The 13,831-nt window shown below is 34.4% G+C and overlaps 1 protein-coding gene across 2 annotated transcripts; it reads right to left on the bottom strand.

Annotated features, from left to right (window-relative positions):
- Positions 1-2,326: 2,326 nt before the first annotated feature.
- LOC146958020 (protein ENHANCED DISEASE RESISTANCE 2-like) lies at positions 2,327-12,516 on the bottom strand. Of its 2 annotated transcripts, none has more exons than XM_085739687.1 (20): positions 12,205-12,516; positions 11,687-11,761; positions 11,529-11,582; positions 11,374-11,439; positions 11,232-11,293; positions 10,852-10,979; positions 10,707-10,753; positions 10,514-10,614; positions 9,959-10,054; positions 9,795-9,859; positions 9,634-9,705; positions 8,952-9,098; positions 4,557-4,907; positions 4,267-4,442; positions 3,918-4,019; positions 3,753-3,803; positions 3,517-3,660; positions 3,170-3,265; positions 2,896-2,997; positions 2,327-2,787 (listed from the first exon to the last, which is right to left on the bottom strand). In XM_085739687.1, the coding sequence occupies exons 1-20, from the start codon at positions 12,328-12,330 to the stop codon at positions 2,695-2,697; spliced, it is 2,154 nt and encodes a 717-aa protein (XP_085595813.1). In that variant the 5' UTR covers positions 12,331-12,516; the 3' UTR covers positions 2,327-2,694. The 2 variants fall into 2 exon arrangements, with proteins under 2 accessions (XP_085595813.1, XP_085595814.1); XM_085739688.1 differs by having other exon boundaries at positions 9,658-9,705; positions 12,205-12,502.
- Positions 12,517-13,831: the final 1,315 nt, after the last annotated feature.

Genomic DNA, 13,831 nt, shown 5'->3' with positions numbered 1-13,831 from the left:
TTTTCTTTCAATTTCAAATTTCCTTTGTAATTTTATTTTTTTGTTGATGAAATCCTTTGCAAATTATTTGAGAGCAATGTATTTCAACAATAATGATTCGCATAGACAATGCTTGATGTCTCACACTCTCACTACTCCCACGTGAAAAGTATGTGATGAACATTTTTAAAAAAAAATAGCAACTTGGCAACTCGAGTAAAAATCAAGTTTAGTTTTTGACACCTTAATGTAAAAACCATTAATGTGCAATTCTATTGATAGCCATACACATAGCATAGGGAAGGAAAATAAGATGGAACAATGTTTTACAGAAGTAGCGCCAATCCTTTATGACTAAAATTTCACGTGTAATAGTAATACTATCTGATGAGTGATATAAACTAGGGCAAAGTTGCTAAGATCACACTCAGCCTACGCATGCAGGGAGTTAAATTTGCGGTGCCTTTCTTATGACTCGATGTATGTTTTTTAGAGGCGAGCTATACACTTCTGTCTCATAATCACAGTCAGCCACCGTGATTTTGCTAATGCTATACACTTTGTAGTTTCTACCAAATCACGGCACCACCGTGTTACTAAACATGTACTAAGTGCAACGAAGTGGATAACTGCTCATTTCAACCTCCGCATATCACATGTCTCTAAAGTTATATGAGTTGAACTTGTATGTTCTTTTAGTTGTATTAGGAGTAAATAACAATTGAAATTTTTTGATGACTATTTAGAGAAAAGTAGCTAAACTAGCTGATAGTTAACTGCAGATAAACTAGAAAATTTAATTTGATGTGTCTGAAAATATTAAAAATTACTATAACTAATACATATAAGATGACATAAAATAATGTTTTTTATTAATAAATTTATTCAATTAAAAAAAGAAGGTAAATATGATCAAAAAAAAAAAGAAAAAGAAATACTACAAGTCATGAGCTTAAACACAACTTGAAAGGACTATAGACTAGTAAATAAAAGCTATGAGATATCAAACTATGGGAATAAATTCTAAAAACTCTCTCTCTCTCTCTCATGTTTTATGATCTTCATCTTTAAAACTAATTCTTTTTTCTTGCAAATTCTTTTTCTCTCTTTTTCAATGAATGGTGGAGATTTCGATGGATCTTCATGTGACATGAGAGGATCCATTCTGATCAAATTATATTGCGACGCATAGTCTAAAAGGAGAAGTAAAAGGTTTCGTTTTTTGAATTGTTAGTATTCAATTAAAGAAAAGTGAATAAGAATTTAATAATTTTGAACGAATAAGAAAAATGACCTTAAATTTTTTTAATAACATTGAAGGAAAAAGAACGATGAATGTTCAAAGGAGATGTGGTGTTACTGTTGATGAATTGGATAACAATATGACACACTAAAGATTAAAGAATAATATACACTTTTGAAGAAATAGAGAGTGCATACATGTATTGCTAGTCATCATCCATAACCGATGACAATTATGTGACAGACATATTATGTGGAGTTGTGAGTCATGGTACCATGTGACTTGTCTTTAATGTAGGGCTACTGCTCATTCCCTGTGTTGCTCTTAATCCCTCTCAACCACCACAATTTATCTTTCGGTAGATTTTTTTTACCATGAGATCTACTTGAATCCATTTTTTCGATAGGTTTTTTTTTCTCGTGCAAATGAGCAATGTAGGGGGCGTGTAGAGCAATTACTTTAATGTAGTGTTGATCATCAAAAGCTAGGCCCGGATGCTAACTAACGTTTGTTCAAACCCAAAACTATGCTCTATCTTTTTTACTTATATACTTTTTCAAAATTTGAAAAATCATTTATTTTAATAGAAAGTTTTTGAATTATGAAATGAAATGTGAAATGGCAATTCAAATGTGACTGGCAAGCACCAACAAGGTCGTGGGTTCAACTTTTATTGTCGGTGTGAAAATTTCTTTGATGAATGATTTGTAAGTATGTGTGTTGAACTTTGAGGTCTATCTTGACTATGTTGAACCCTCGAAACCCAACTCATCTAAACTTTCGTCTATGATAAAAAAAATGTGACTGACAACTAAAAGTTTTTTTAAAAATTTTACTTTATAATTAAAACTTCAAATTGATTGAATTCTTATGGGTTTAATATCACAAATTAAAGATTGTACAATTCTTTTATATTTGCAACAATGGAAGTTAAAAACAAAATCCACAACATCCAATCACAAGTTCGCAACTTGTCAACACCTAAAATAAAAAATGAAAAAGATAATTATGCAAAAGTTTAATTAGTATGCTCTGTCAAAAACAAAAATCTAATAAACCAAATATACCTAGGTGGAGCTGAATTATTTGGTTAGAGCAATGGAATGGGAGAATATGAAGGTTACTCTAATTTAAATTAGGCTCATGTAGTTTTCTCTATGTCTATATTACATATTATATGCTTATGGATCAATCAAAAAATAAGTTATTGTGCAACAAATCATATAAGAGATAAAATGAAAGAACAACTTTTTTGCATTGTGATTAGCCTTAGCAAAAATTCACAGGAAAAACTCCTACCACCAAAATCAGTTTCCCTGTACTTGATGGACAAAACATGAAGCATGCAGGGTAACAATGTACCACTTCTCATCCTTAAATTTGTTTTTCCTTCTTTTGCTAGTGTGTTAATACTATAGGAGACAATTTCAGCTTCTGCTCCTCAAAGACATGAATAAATTTCAAGTTAGAAGTTAAGGATTCACTCCAATTGCTTTGGATGCATCCATATGATTTAGTCGACACGTTCCGATGAGGACTTCAGGGAGCTCATCTTGTGTGTTACCCTGCACATTGTTTTGGTGTAGTACAAAAGAGTTTAACTTTAATACACTGTCACTACAAAAGTTCTACATTATCAACAAGTCATAACCATATTGATTAACTATTTCTACCTGTATCAAAAATGCCATTTCTACCACCAAATTGTTCAGATATCCAAGAACTAGGCTTGCCACTCCTCTTGCAACCGTCGAAGATCCAACATCGATGTCAAGCTAATAATACGATCGACACCATTTAAATGTTAGCATAATATTGAACAAATGAAACTTTAAACCATTATGTATGTGTGTTTGTAAGTATATAAGAAAGAGGAACAAAAATAATTAACAGGTAGCAGAACCACTGTTGCTTTAAGGATTAGAAATAGTTTGCAATGTCACTAACCTCTAGATAGTTCTTGCCACGAATGTAACGTATTTCTAGTGCTTGGCCAACCAAACATGCTTTCTTTCCAACACTTTGCTTGACTATCCATGATCCCTAAGAGAAGCAAATCACAAGGGAATGCAAGCCATCAGATACACGTGTAAAGATTTTTTCACACTGCTAATTAATTGTAATTGTCGAATCATTTAAATCGTTTGACTTAAGCATAACTACTATAGTCACATATGATTGATTTTGATTTGTTGAAAGTGTGCCAAAATTAAACTCTATCCTACAATTTTGTTTCAAATTCATACTTGTAATGAACTTAAGAAATGCAGCTGAAATCTTAAAATGTTGTTAACCTTAGAAATATATGGTATCAGCTTAAATCTTGAGTTTCTATAAGTATCATCTCCTTCAACAAAGCTGTGCAATAATGGATTGTCTTCTAAAGGAGTTTTCATCATGTAATAGAGTGCAATGCTATACATGGGACTTCCTGGCATCTGATTCATGAAAATAGTATAAGTAAATTGACAGTCCAATACTTAAAGGTGCTTAATAATAATAAATAATCAAGATATAAGGTCATACTCACTTGTATGTGGATAACAAAAAAGAATTCTGGACCACCTTTTGCTGCATATTTCTGAATAAATACAAATCCAAAGCACATATGATAAGAAATTTCTAGCAGTAATATTTTAACAATGTTAAGTACTCTCTCTAACTCAAGTAGAAAATGAAAGGAAAAAGAAAATACCTGAACTATGGAACCGGGACGACTACTCAAATCATCTTCTCGTGTGTTACATCGGAGCCAATCTGCACCTACTAATTGCATCAAGGTGTCGTTTGCCTTGACCTAAAAAAGAAAAATTTGAACTGTCATGTGTAAGAGCATTTAATTCTATGATGGATTTGGCTTCCCTGAAGCGAGTAATCCACTTTAGAGTGGAAAGGAAAGAACGTAATATCGATCATTGATAAGAAAATCAATGCTATATATTCTCATACACAGAATTTGTTATGTGTAACATTAATTATTAATTTTCTTATATATAGTTGAGATTATTTGCTTTACTCCTATAAGTTTAAAATTGGTAAAATACCTTTTGATGGTCTTGTAAATAAGTTTCTCCTCGAACCAAAAATAAAGATGGATCAGAAGGAGCCCAGGTGCAAGGTAAAGTACAATTTGGATCTTTTTGAAGAGTGTTTCCATAAGAGCATGATGCACTTTCCTCCTTAGCTACCTCGTGCAAGTCCATGTAACCCTTTTTATGAACTGCAACATATGTTTAAACATTAAACCATTTTTCATAAAATCATTTAAAAAGTGGCCTTAGCCTCAAATTACATCCCAAAGTATTCTAATTGAGAAACTTCAATTAAAACTAACCGGCAAGTTCTTGTAACTTTTTCACAAAACTACCAGCTGGTGATGGTTTGTGTTCTGAATGAAAGTCAGAGTGCCATTGATTATCATAGTGATCATGTTCTGTTGGTTCAGGAACATCAAAGAACTCATCAGAATCAGTCAATCCCATTAAACTGATGCGACCGGGAATTTCTTTGTCATCCACTTGATCTTTCACCTCAACTAGTTCCTCAATTTTGCTCTTATTCTCATTTGCAACTTCAATCTTAACATCCTTCTTTACAGTAACAGTAACAGGCAATACAATATCCTTTGTCATTGTAATAGGTTCCGAGTAGTTTCCTACTTTTGTTCTATACAACTCTCTTAGTGCTACAAAAAAAGAAAGGAACATTGTAAAAACTCATAACTGTTGAGATATTGAAAAGTTGTGACTGTATAGTTTTAACTTCACTATTTATTGTATTGATTGTATTGATTAATCTTCTTTATTAATTAGGGGTTAACTAGGAGACTCCTACCCATATAAATGTACATTCTCCCCACATAATATGATATAGTAAAACATATTTTCAGTCTTAAGATGGTATCCAGAGCATGGTTCTGAAATCCTAGTTTTGTTTTTGGGTTCAGTCGCTGTCAAGGCTAGCCCTATATTTTTATTATATTTTCTTTTCTCAATTCAGTCGTTCGGTGTTCAAAGGGAACCGTCCTGGTTTTTGTTTCGTGTTGTTTAATGGGGATCCAACCAGTTTCCTCTTCAGCCACATTGGCTCATTTCAACAATTCTACGGTGTGCCTATCTCACTCTACTAGATCATGGGTTTTAGATTCTGGTGCTTCTGATCATGTTGTTGGTGATCCCTCTCTTATCTCTAATTTGTCACCTCCTAAGATACCTCACAACATTACTGTTGCTAATGGTTCTAAGGCACAAGTTACTGGTATTGGTCAAGCTTCTCCTCTGCCATCTCTATCCTTGAATTATGTGTTATTCGTACCTGGAAGTCCTTTTAATTTGATCTCAATCAGTAAACTTACTCAATCTCTCAATTGTTCTATAACATTTTCTTCCGACTCTTTCCTTATACAAGACTGAAGTACGGGAAAGACAATTGGAACAGGATCTCAATCACAGGGTCTCTATTATCTCCATTCTCATCCATCCACCATTTGTGGTGTTTCTGCATCTCCAGATATCATTCATCGTCGTTTGGGTCATCCAAGTTTGGATAAGTTAAAGGTATTAGTTCCTCACCTTTCACATTTAAAATCATTGGATTGTGAATCATGTCAGCTTGGCAAACATGTCAGAGTATCTTTTCCAAGTCGTGTCAATAAAAGATCAATGTCTCCCTTTGATATCATCCATTCTGATGTTTGGGGTCCTAGTCGTGTGTCGTCCACTTTGGGATACAAATATTATGTCACTTTCATTGATGATTTCTCTAGATGCACCTGGATCACCTTATTGAAGGATCGTTCAGAATTATTTGGTGCCTTTCAAACGTTTTGTTCAGAGATAAAGACCCAATTTGGTAAAACAATTCGAATTTTACGGAGTGACAATGCAAAAGAATATTTTTCTACATCATTCAACTCCTTCTTGGCTTCTCATGGTATTATACATCAGTCCAGTTGTCCTCACACACCGCAACAAAATGGTGTCGCTGAAAGAAAACATCGTCATTTGGTTGACACAGCTCGAACTTTATTGATCAACGCTCATGCACCTTCCAGATTTTGGGGTGATGCCATTCTCACTGCCTGTCATTTGATAAACCGCATGCCATCATCGGTATTGGGTAATGAAATTCCATACTCACTTTTGTTTCCTAAGGATCCTCTGTACGCTGTCCCTCTTCGTGTGTTTGGATCTACGTGTTTTGTACATGATCTCTCTCCTGGCCGTGATAAATTGTCTGCTCGAGCTGTCAAATGTGTGTTTTTGGGATATTCTAAAACCCAAAAGGGGTATCGTTGTTATTCTCCACCTGCGCATCGTTTTTATGTTTCAGCAGATGTTACTTTCTTTGAGGATAAACCATTCTTTGCTTCACCCACTACATCTGGTTCTACAACTTCTACATCTGATGTTACTACTTCCCAGGTGATGCCCATTCCTCTATTTGAGCCATTTGTCTCTACTCAAAATCCTCCACAGTCACAAGGTAACGATGAGTTCCGTCGATATGGTATTACTTATGAGCGTCGACATGTTGAAGCTCCAGAAACAGCTCCTATTGATTCCAATAATTCAAGTCCCAAGACCCCTGCTACTAATTCTAGTGATTCAGATATTGTTCCAGTCTCTTCTCCTGCTGCGGTTCCACTTGAGCGTCCTATTGCTCTTCGTAAAGATAAAAGGTCTACCGCTAATCCTCATCCTATTTATAATTTTTTGAGCTACCACCGATTGTCTCCTTCCTACTTGGCTTTTGTTTCTGCTCTTTCAACTGTCTCAATTCCTAAGACACTTCATGAAGCATTATCTCATCCAGGGTGGAAACAGGCCATGATTGATGAGATGATTGCGTTAGAATCAAACCAAACTTGGGAGCTTGTTCCACCTCCTCTTGGAAAATCTATTGTTGGTTGCAGGTGGGTGTTTAATGTCAAAGTGGGACCTGATGGACAGGTTGATCGATTAAAGGCTCGGTTAGTGGCAAAAGGTTATACTCAAGTTTATGGTCAGGATTATAGTGATACCTTCTCACCAGTTGCGAAGATGACATCTGTTCGCCTCTTTATAGCTATGGCTGCCATGAGACGTTGGCCCCTGTTTCAGTTGGATATCAAAAATGCTTTCTTGCATGGTGACTTGGAAGAAGAGATTTATATGGAGCAACCTCCTGGGTTTGTTGCTCAAGAGGGGCATGGTTTGGTATGCAAATTGAAAAAGTCCTTGTATGGATTGAAACAATCGCCTCGAGCATGGTTTGGTCGATTCAGCAAAGTTCTACAACAGTTTGGGATGACCCGTTGCGAATCAGATCATTCTGTTTTTCTTAAATGCTCAACATCAAATAAATATATCTACCTTGTGGTTTATGTTGATGATATTGTAATTACCGGTGATGATTACGAAGGTATCAAGGCATTAAAACAACATCTATTTCAAAACTTTCAGACTAAGGACTTAGGTCCTCTTCGTTACTTTCTCGGGATTGAAGTGGCTCAATCAAATTCTGGTATTGCTATCTCTCAGAGGAAGTATGCCCTTGATATTTTGGAGGAAACAGGTCTTATAGATTGTAAACCAGTGGATACTCCTATGGATCCTAATGTAAAGCTTCTTCCTAACCAGGGGGAGCCCTATTGTGATCCAGGCAGATACCGAAGACTAGTGGGAAAATTGAATTATCTCACCTTGACCAGACCGGACATATCTTTTCCAGTTAGCATCGTAAGTCAGTTTCTTAACTCTCCTTGTGTCAATCATTGGAATGCAGTTGTTCGAATTCTTAAGTATATCAAAAGAGCACCCGGAAAAGGACTTGTTTTCACTGATAGAGGCCACACAAATATTGTTGGGTATTCAGATGCCGATTGGGCAGGAGATGCAAGTGATAGACGGTCTACTTCTGGTTATTGCATTTTTGTGGGCGGAAATCTGATTTCATGGAAGAGCAAAAAGCAGACTGTTGTCGCCCGGTCGAGTACAGAAGCCGAGTATCGAGCTATGGCTCATACTACATGTGAGCTTGTGTGGTTGAAACATTTACTGCAAGAATTACATTTTTGTGAGGTTGGTCAAATGGAACTTGTATGTGATAATCAATCAGCTTTACACCTCTCCTCCAATCCAGTTTTTCACGAGAGGACAAAGCATATTGAAGTTGACTGTCACTTTCTTAGAGAGAAGATTATCACCGGAATCATCAGAACCTCATTTGTCAATTCCAAGGATCAACTTGCTGATATCTTTACTAAATCTCTACGGAGTCCTCGGATAACTTACATATGTGACAAGATGGATGCATATGATGTATACGCACCACCTTGAGGGGGAGTGTTGAGATATTGAAAAGTTGTGACTGTATAGTTTTAACTTCACTATTTATTGTATTGATTGTATTGATTAATCTTCTTTATTAATTAGGGGTTAACTAGGAGACTCCTACCCATATAAATGTACATTCTCCCCACATAATATGATATAGTAAAACATATTTTCAGTCTTAAGAATAACTATGCGAGTAAACTACATAGAAGTAACTTCATCGAAAAGTAAGTAATAGTAAACATCGTGTGCAAGAACGTTCTATACATTTAGTTGCACGGGGATTTTACTATAAGTTACTTACTAATAGTTACAATTCCACGTGTTAACACCGAGTGCCGTTAAAGATAAGTGCGAAATTGTGTCACATGTCAACAGAGAGAAGACTTTTCTTAGAACAGATAGGTAGATACCTGCAATTCGTTCGAGCATACGAATGGTTATGGATCTAGTAGATGAAGGTCCCAAATATAGTTTCCATAACTTCCAGTCAATAGTAAGCATATGTCTCACAACTGACTGAGTTCCTTTGTTAACAGGAGTCACCACAAATCCTCCACCTGCCAAGCGTTACGGTAAATATAGAATCAAATAGAATAATGTACTCAAAACATTTGTGTTATTTTAGGCATTTTTCCAAATTTTAGGAAACAAATATTGATTTTAGGTAAGTGTTCATTCGATTAGGATATGGAGGGTAGGGTTTTGACAACCCCTTGTGTTCCAAATATCTAAATATTTGAAGGCGATTTTTTAACAAAATCTTGAGGATTTGTTTTGTTTTTAATCTACATCCATGTATTCAAGTGAATAAGATACGAGTTAACAAAAATGTGCCCCTATATATTATTTCCAGTATATATCTAATTCAACCAAACCAAATTTCTTGCGCCTATATGCATCTAGGTTACTTGGAAGGAGTAGTGAGAAAAGGAAATTGAAAATAAGCTAATATTGAACTAATATGATATAATATTATAATAACTCATATATGCATCTCCTATAATATGCTGCAATATATCAGAATTAATAGCATTTAAGTTCAAATGAAGGTAAAACAATCAAGAAAAATGTAAAATTTAAAGCATACATTACTTTTAAGGCAAGCTCGGACGTAACCTTTCTTGGGTGGGCACTTGGAATGATACACAGAATGATATAATAACACTGTTTGTTGCAGAACCAAAGGAAAAGTTAAGTGATGAATGAAGCACATCTTCATAATATTATAAATATAGCTATATAGCAGTATGTACCGTATGTGCCATCATCCTCTCTTCTCCAGTATCTTTGTAACAGTAAATCTCTTGGTTTCATACCCCTACACATATTTGATGAGATAACACTGATAAATGTCACTACTATTCAAAACATGTTAATTAGTCTGTGAATATATAATATGTGGATTAGTACGACGTACCATGGCAACCAATCATTGTACAACTGGAGGTGAATGATGTCTGTATGACCATCTATGTGATCAACCACGATGCCTCGATGTATACAAAAGTCCCATCTGCGTGCAAAATTAATAAACATGACATATTCTCAAGAATACATTCTTCAAAATAGCAAGTGAATCATGTTAGCCTTCATTTTAACATGCAGTAGTATTCTATTTTGTATTTGTTTAGGTAGTCTCGCATTCATTTATGAACAAATTATTAGACCAGAACCATCTGCAGCAAAAAATGTTATTTCGCTACATACACAATTTACTATATCAGTTGTACCACAAATAAGAACTTGAATATCTTCTGTAGAAAGTCAAAAACAGGTCAATTAGACAGAAGTTGCTAAAAGATTAGACCATGTCCTATAGTATCTGGTGTGGTATCCTTTATTGCTAATTTGTCTTTTCAAGTGTTAAACAAATTATATATAGCATAGCAAGATAAGTAATGTTCTTGAGCATTTGCATCACGTGCATCGGAATAGCAAAAAATAGAACCATAAAGTGATTTGGAAGACTTACTCGGATCTTGAGGGATCAAGAGACATAAGAGTATGGAAAATAGCCTCTGAAGTTCCATCAACGACACCAACTGCCATTATTGCCGATTGCTCACCCCAATGCTGAATGAATAATGCACAACAACGATTTTCTCTTTTAAAACAAGATCGTCCCAGTACGAAAACAACTCATTACCAAATTAGTAACAACTTACCCTTCCACGTGAATCCGAACATTTGGCTTCTTTGAACATCCTTAGTCCTGCACAAGAAATCAATCAACTATCACATTATATACATTAAGCCACTAGCTTTTATTTGTGCGTCCTATAAGAGTCTAGCTTGGAGCAAAAGCTTCACCATTTTGACAGCCAAAAATCTTCCATTGGGAAGGTGCAATAACATCAGAGGTCATAGCTTCAGAGTATACAGATGATTCAAAACTCAATTTAGAGTATTTCCAATCTGTGCTTTTTGACCCTCCATATCTGTTTCAACAACACTTTACACATTAAGCAGCCATAGTTTGTAGTATAACATAATTAATAAGAATATCATAATCACGAATTCAAGAAGTTTAGGATGACCACTTTAAAATACGACGATCAAGCCTTATTGAACTAAGTGGCTGTCAACTATCAAAGACATCATAGTGTTCTATTGTGTTCATTCTGAAGCATTATAAGATGAAAAGGAGAAAATGGAAGGATTAAATAATTAATGGAAAGTAGTTGATATACCTCAAACTTGAACGCCTTTTCTTGGAAAAAGTCACATAATTCTTAGCTGGATTTGGATACTCCTGAAAAATACACAGAGAATAAGTTTGTTTTTTCATGAGACAAATCCTTGTACTCATTTAAGGTAGAGAGAGTTTAGAACCTTCACTGCAGCTTCCTGAAAAGAACGTATCCACTTTGCAGCTTCTTCTGAACTACGTGCTCCCAACTATAAATATATGGAATTTAAACCATGAATCAATCTAATGAAAAAAATTTCCACTAAAAAATCTGTTTGAATTTTGAGTTTTGACAAACCTTAAGCTTATCCCTTTGATTTGAAGTATTATATACAGTGAAAATAAATAATACCTGTGAATTGCAAACAAATTTATAAATTCAATTAACTGCTCAAAGAAACAAATGTCATTGAAATATTAATGTAATCAGAATATCAATAACCTAAAGTTTCTTACTTTTTTGTTGATACTCTCCCTTCCATTGTCAGTAACACGAATATTCGAGTCTATCATTGCACTTCTCATTGGCTCCTGAAAATTACAATACTTCCATTCATTTATCACAATCAACAACATGATCATTTGCAACAATGAGAATTATGTTTAAATTTTGCTCTTATTGAAACATTACAACATTTAATATATGAAACCAATGCATGTCGCTTGCCTAGTAATACTTGTTCAATTAAGGAACAGAATTTTCTACCAAACAATCATAACAATCTATTAAGCAACTAGAAAATTTAGAAAAAAATATAATGACTAAATAATAACCCTAGATGGCAAAATCATTGCCAAAACCAAGTGAATACATAAATAAATCAAAAACATTCTTAAAATTGTTATGCATGCAACATATTAAATATGATAAAACCTAAAAATAATACCATTCATATTTTCTTGTTTACGTTCATCTATAATCAAAATATGAAAATATAAACAAAAGCAGAAAAAATGATAAACATGAAATTTACCTCCATTTGTGAAGTGGGTTTGGTCTTGAAATTTCTGAGAACATTTTCTTTGAGAATGAAGTATCTTTTACGTGAGTAATGTTGAGTAAACCGATTAGAACGAATGAGATAAAGCCACCCTTCCATTTTTTTTCTTTACTCTTGGGGCTTCAAAAAAAAAAAAAAAGATTGTGATGATGACGATGATCCTCTGATCCCGTAAAAAGGGAATCAGAGAATCAAAATTGAAATTGCAGAGACAATGATCTTATGTCGTTGTGTTTCTTCTTCTGTTAATTTCCTACGTTGCCGGTTCAATGACAACTATTTTACGCATGTTTTGTTGTTGTACATGGTACGAGAATACTTGACTTTACAATATTGCCCTTTTTTTATCCAAAGCCAAATTTACTGCCACTCTTTAAAACCAATAATAATCTTTTTTATTCATTTACACGATTAATTTTTTTTTATAAAATACTTTTAATTTTCTATATTAAAATTATTTTATTTAATTAATCTTTGATAAAAAAATAAAAAATAAACAAGAAACAGTTATACCAGAAAGTCAAGTAAATTAAACTTAAAGCTGAACCTTGGTGAAGACCGTTGGGGTTTACCAGGTAAGCTAAGACGATTTTGATGAACGATGTTAAAGATCCAACCAGTCAACCACTGGTACAGCAATGGAATTTGCGTGGAACTGTTGTGAAACCCTAGAATTAGTGTTAAACTTTGTTATGGTTAAAATTGATAAAGAAAAAAATGCTTCCTTAACTCCCTAAAAAAAATGCTTCCTTAAGTATTCGCCCATATGATTGTAATTGTGTTAATGCTTTTTTATTTTGGCTTAAATATATTTTTATCCTTTATCTTTTACTAAATATTTGTCATTGAGAAGTGCTACTGACAGGCGCTTTGACAGACGCCCTTTGACACTCGCTGTTCTACTGAGCCACGTCATTTCTCCTTAACCGGCTACCGGCTGTCAAAGTTGTTACTTTTTAAAGTTTTTTTTTATTTTTTTTTTAATTCTATTCTATCACCAAAACATATCAGAGATTGGAATTGAAAAATCATGGTCGTAATCCCTTTCCAAAACTCTAAAGTTACCATACTTCTTCATGGCTCTGAACAGGGTCGCCATGGGTGGTGCTCTTCGCAAAATACGAATGGTGGTGGCTGTATGGTTCAGTAGGAATGTGTGGCAACAATCGATTTTGAGTCGGAAGATGCGAGCAACGACACCGCATGTGCAACGCCAAAGGATTATGCATCTCCCAAGTCCCAAATCCCATCTCTCACTTTCACGTTTTATGTATTTCTCTGTTCTAACCAATTTTACTTATTTTTTCATTTTTAAAATGGAGACTAGGAAGGTAAAAGAAGTGTGAGGTTGAGGATTAAAGAGGTTTAATCAAATTGTAAACCTATGTTTTTTATAATTGTTCTCCATCCTCTAATTTTTGATTAACGTTATATGATTGGGGATAGTAGTAATTAGGCTACTGAAGGTTGATTTTGTTGGTTCAGAGTCCATCCATGATTAAGGATGTAGGTTGGTGTTTCAGAAACCTCCATGATTATTTGCAGAAGAGGAAGTTGACGGTGACTTAAGTGGTTTGCCATGATGGGTGTGGGGGTGATT

The sequence above is a fragment of the Medicago sativa genome, chromosome 1, assembly GCF_051527215.1.
Source record: "Medicago sativa cultivar Bolivia chromosome 1, Bolivia_mono, whole genome shotgun sequence".
In the NCBI taxonomy this organism is placed as follows: domain Eukaryota; kingdom Viridiplantae; phylum Streptophyta; class Magnoliopsida; order Fabales; family Fabaceae; genus Medicago; species Medicago sativa.
This window is presented reverse-complemented; position numbering and strand designations above follow the sequence as displayed.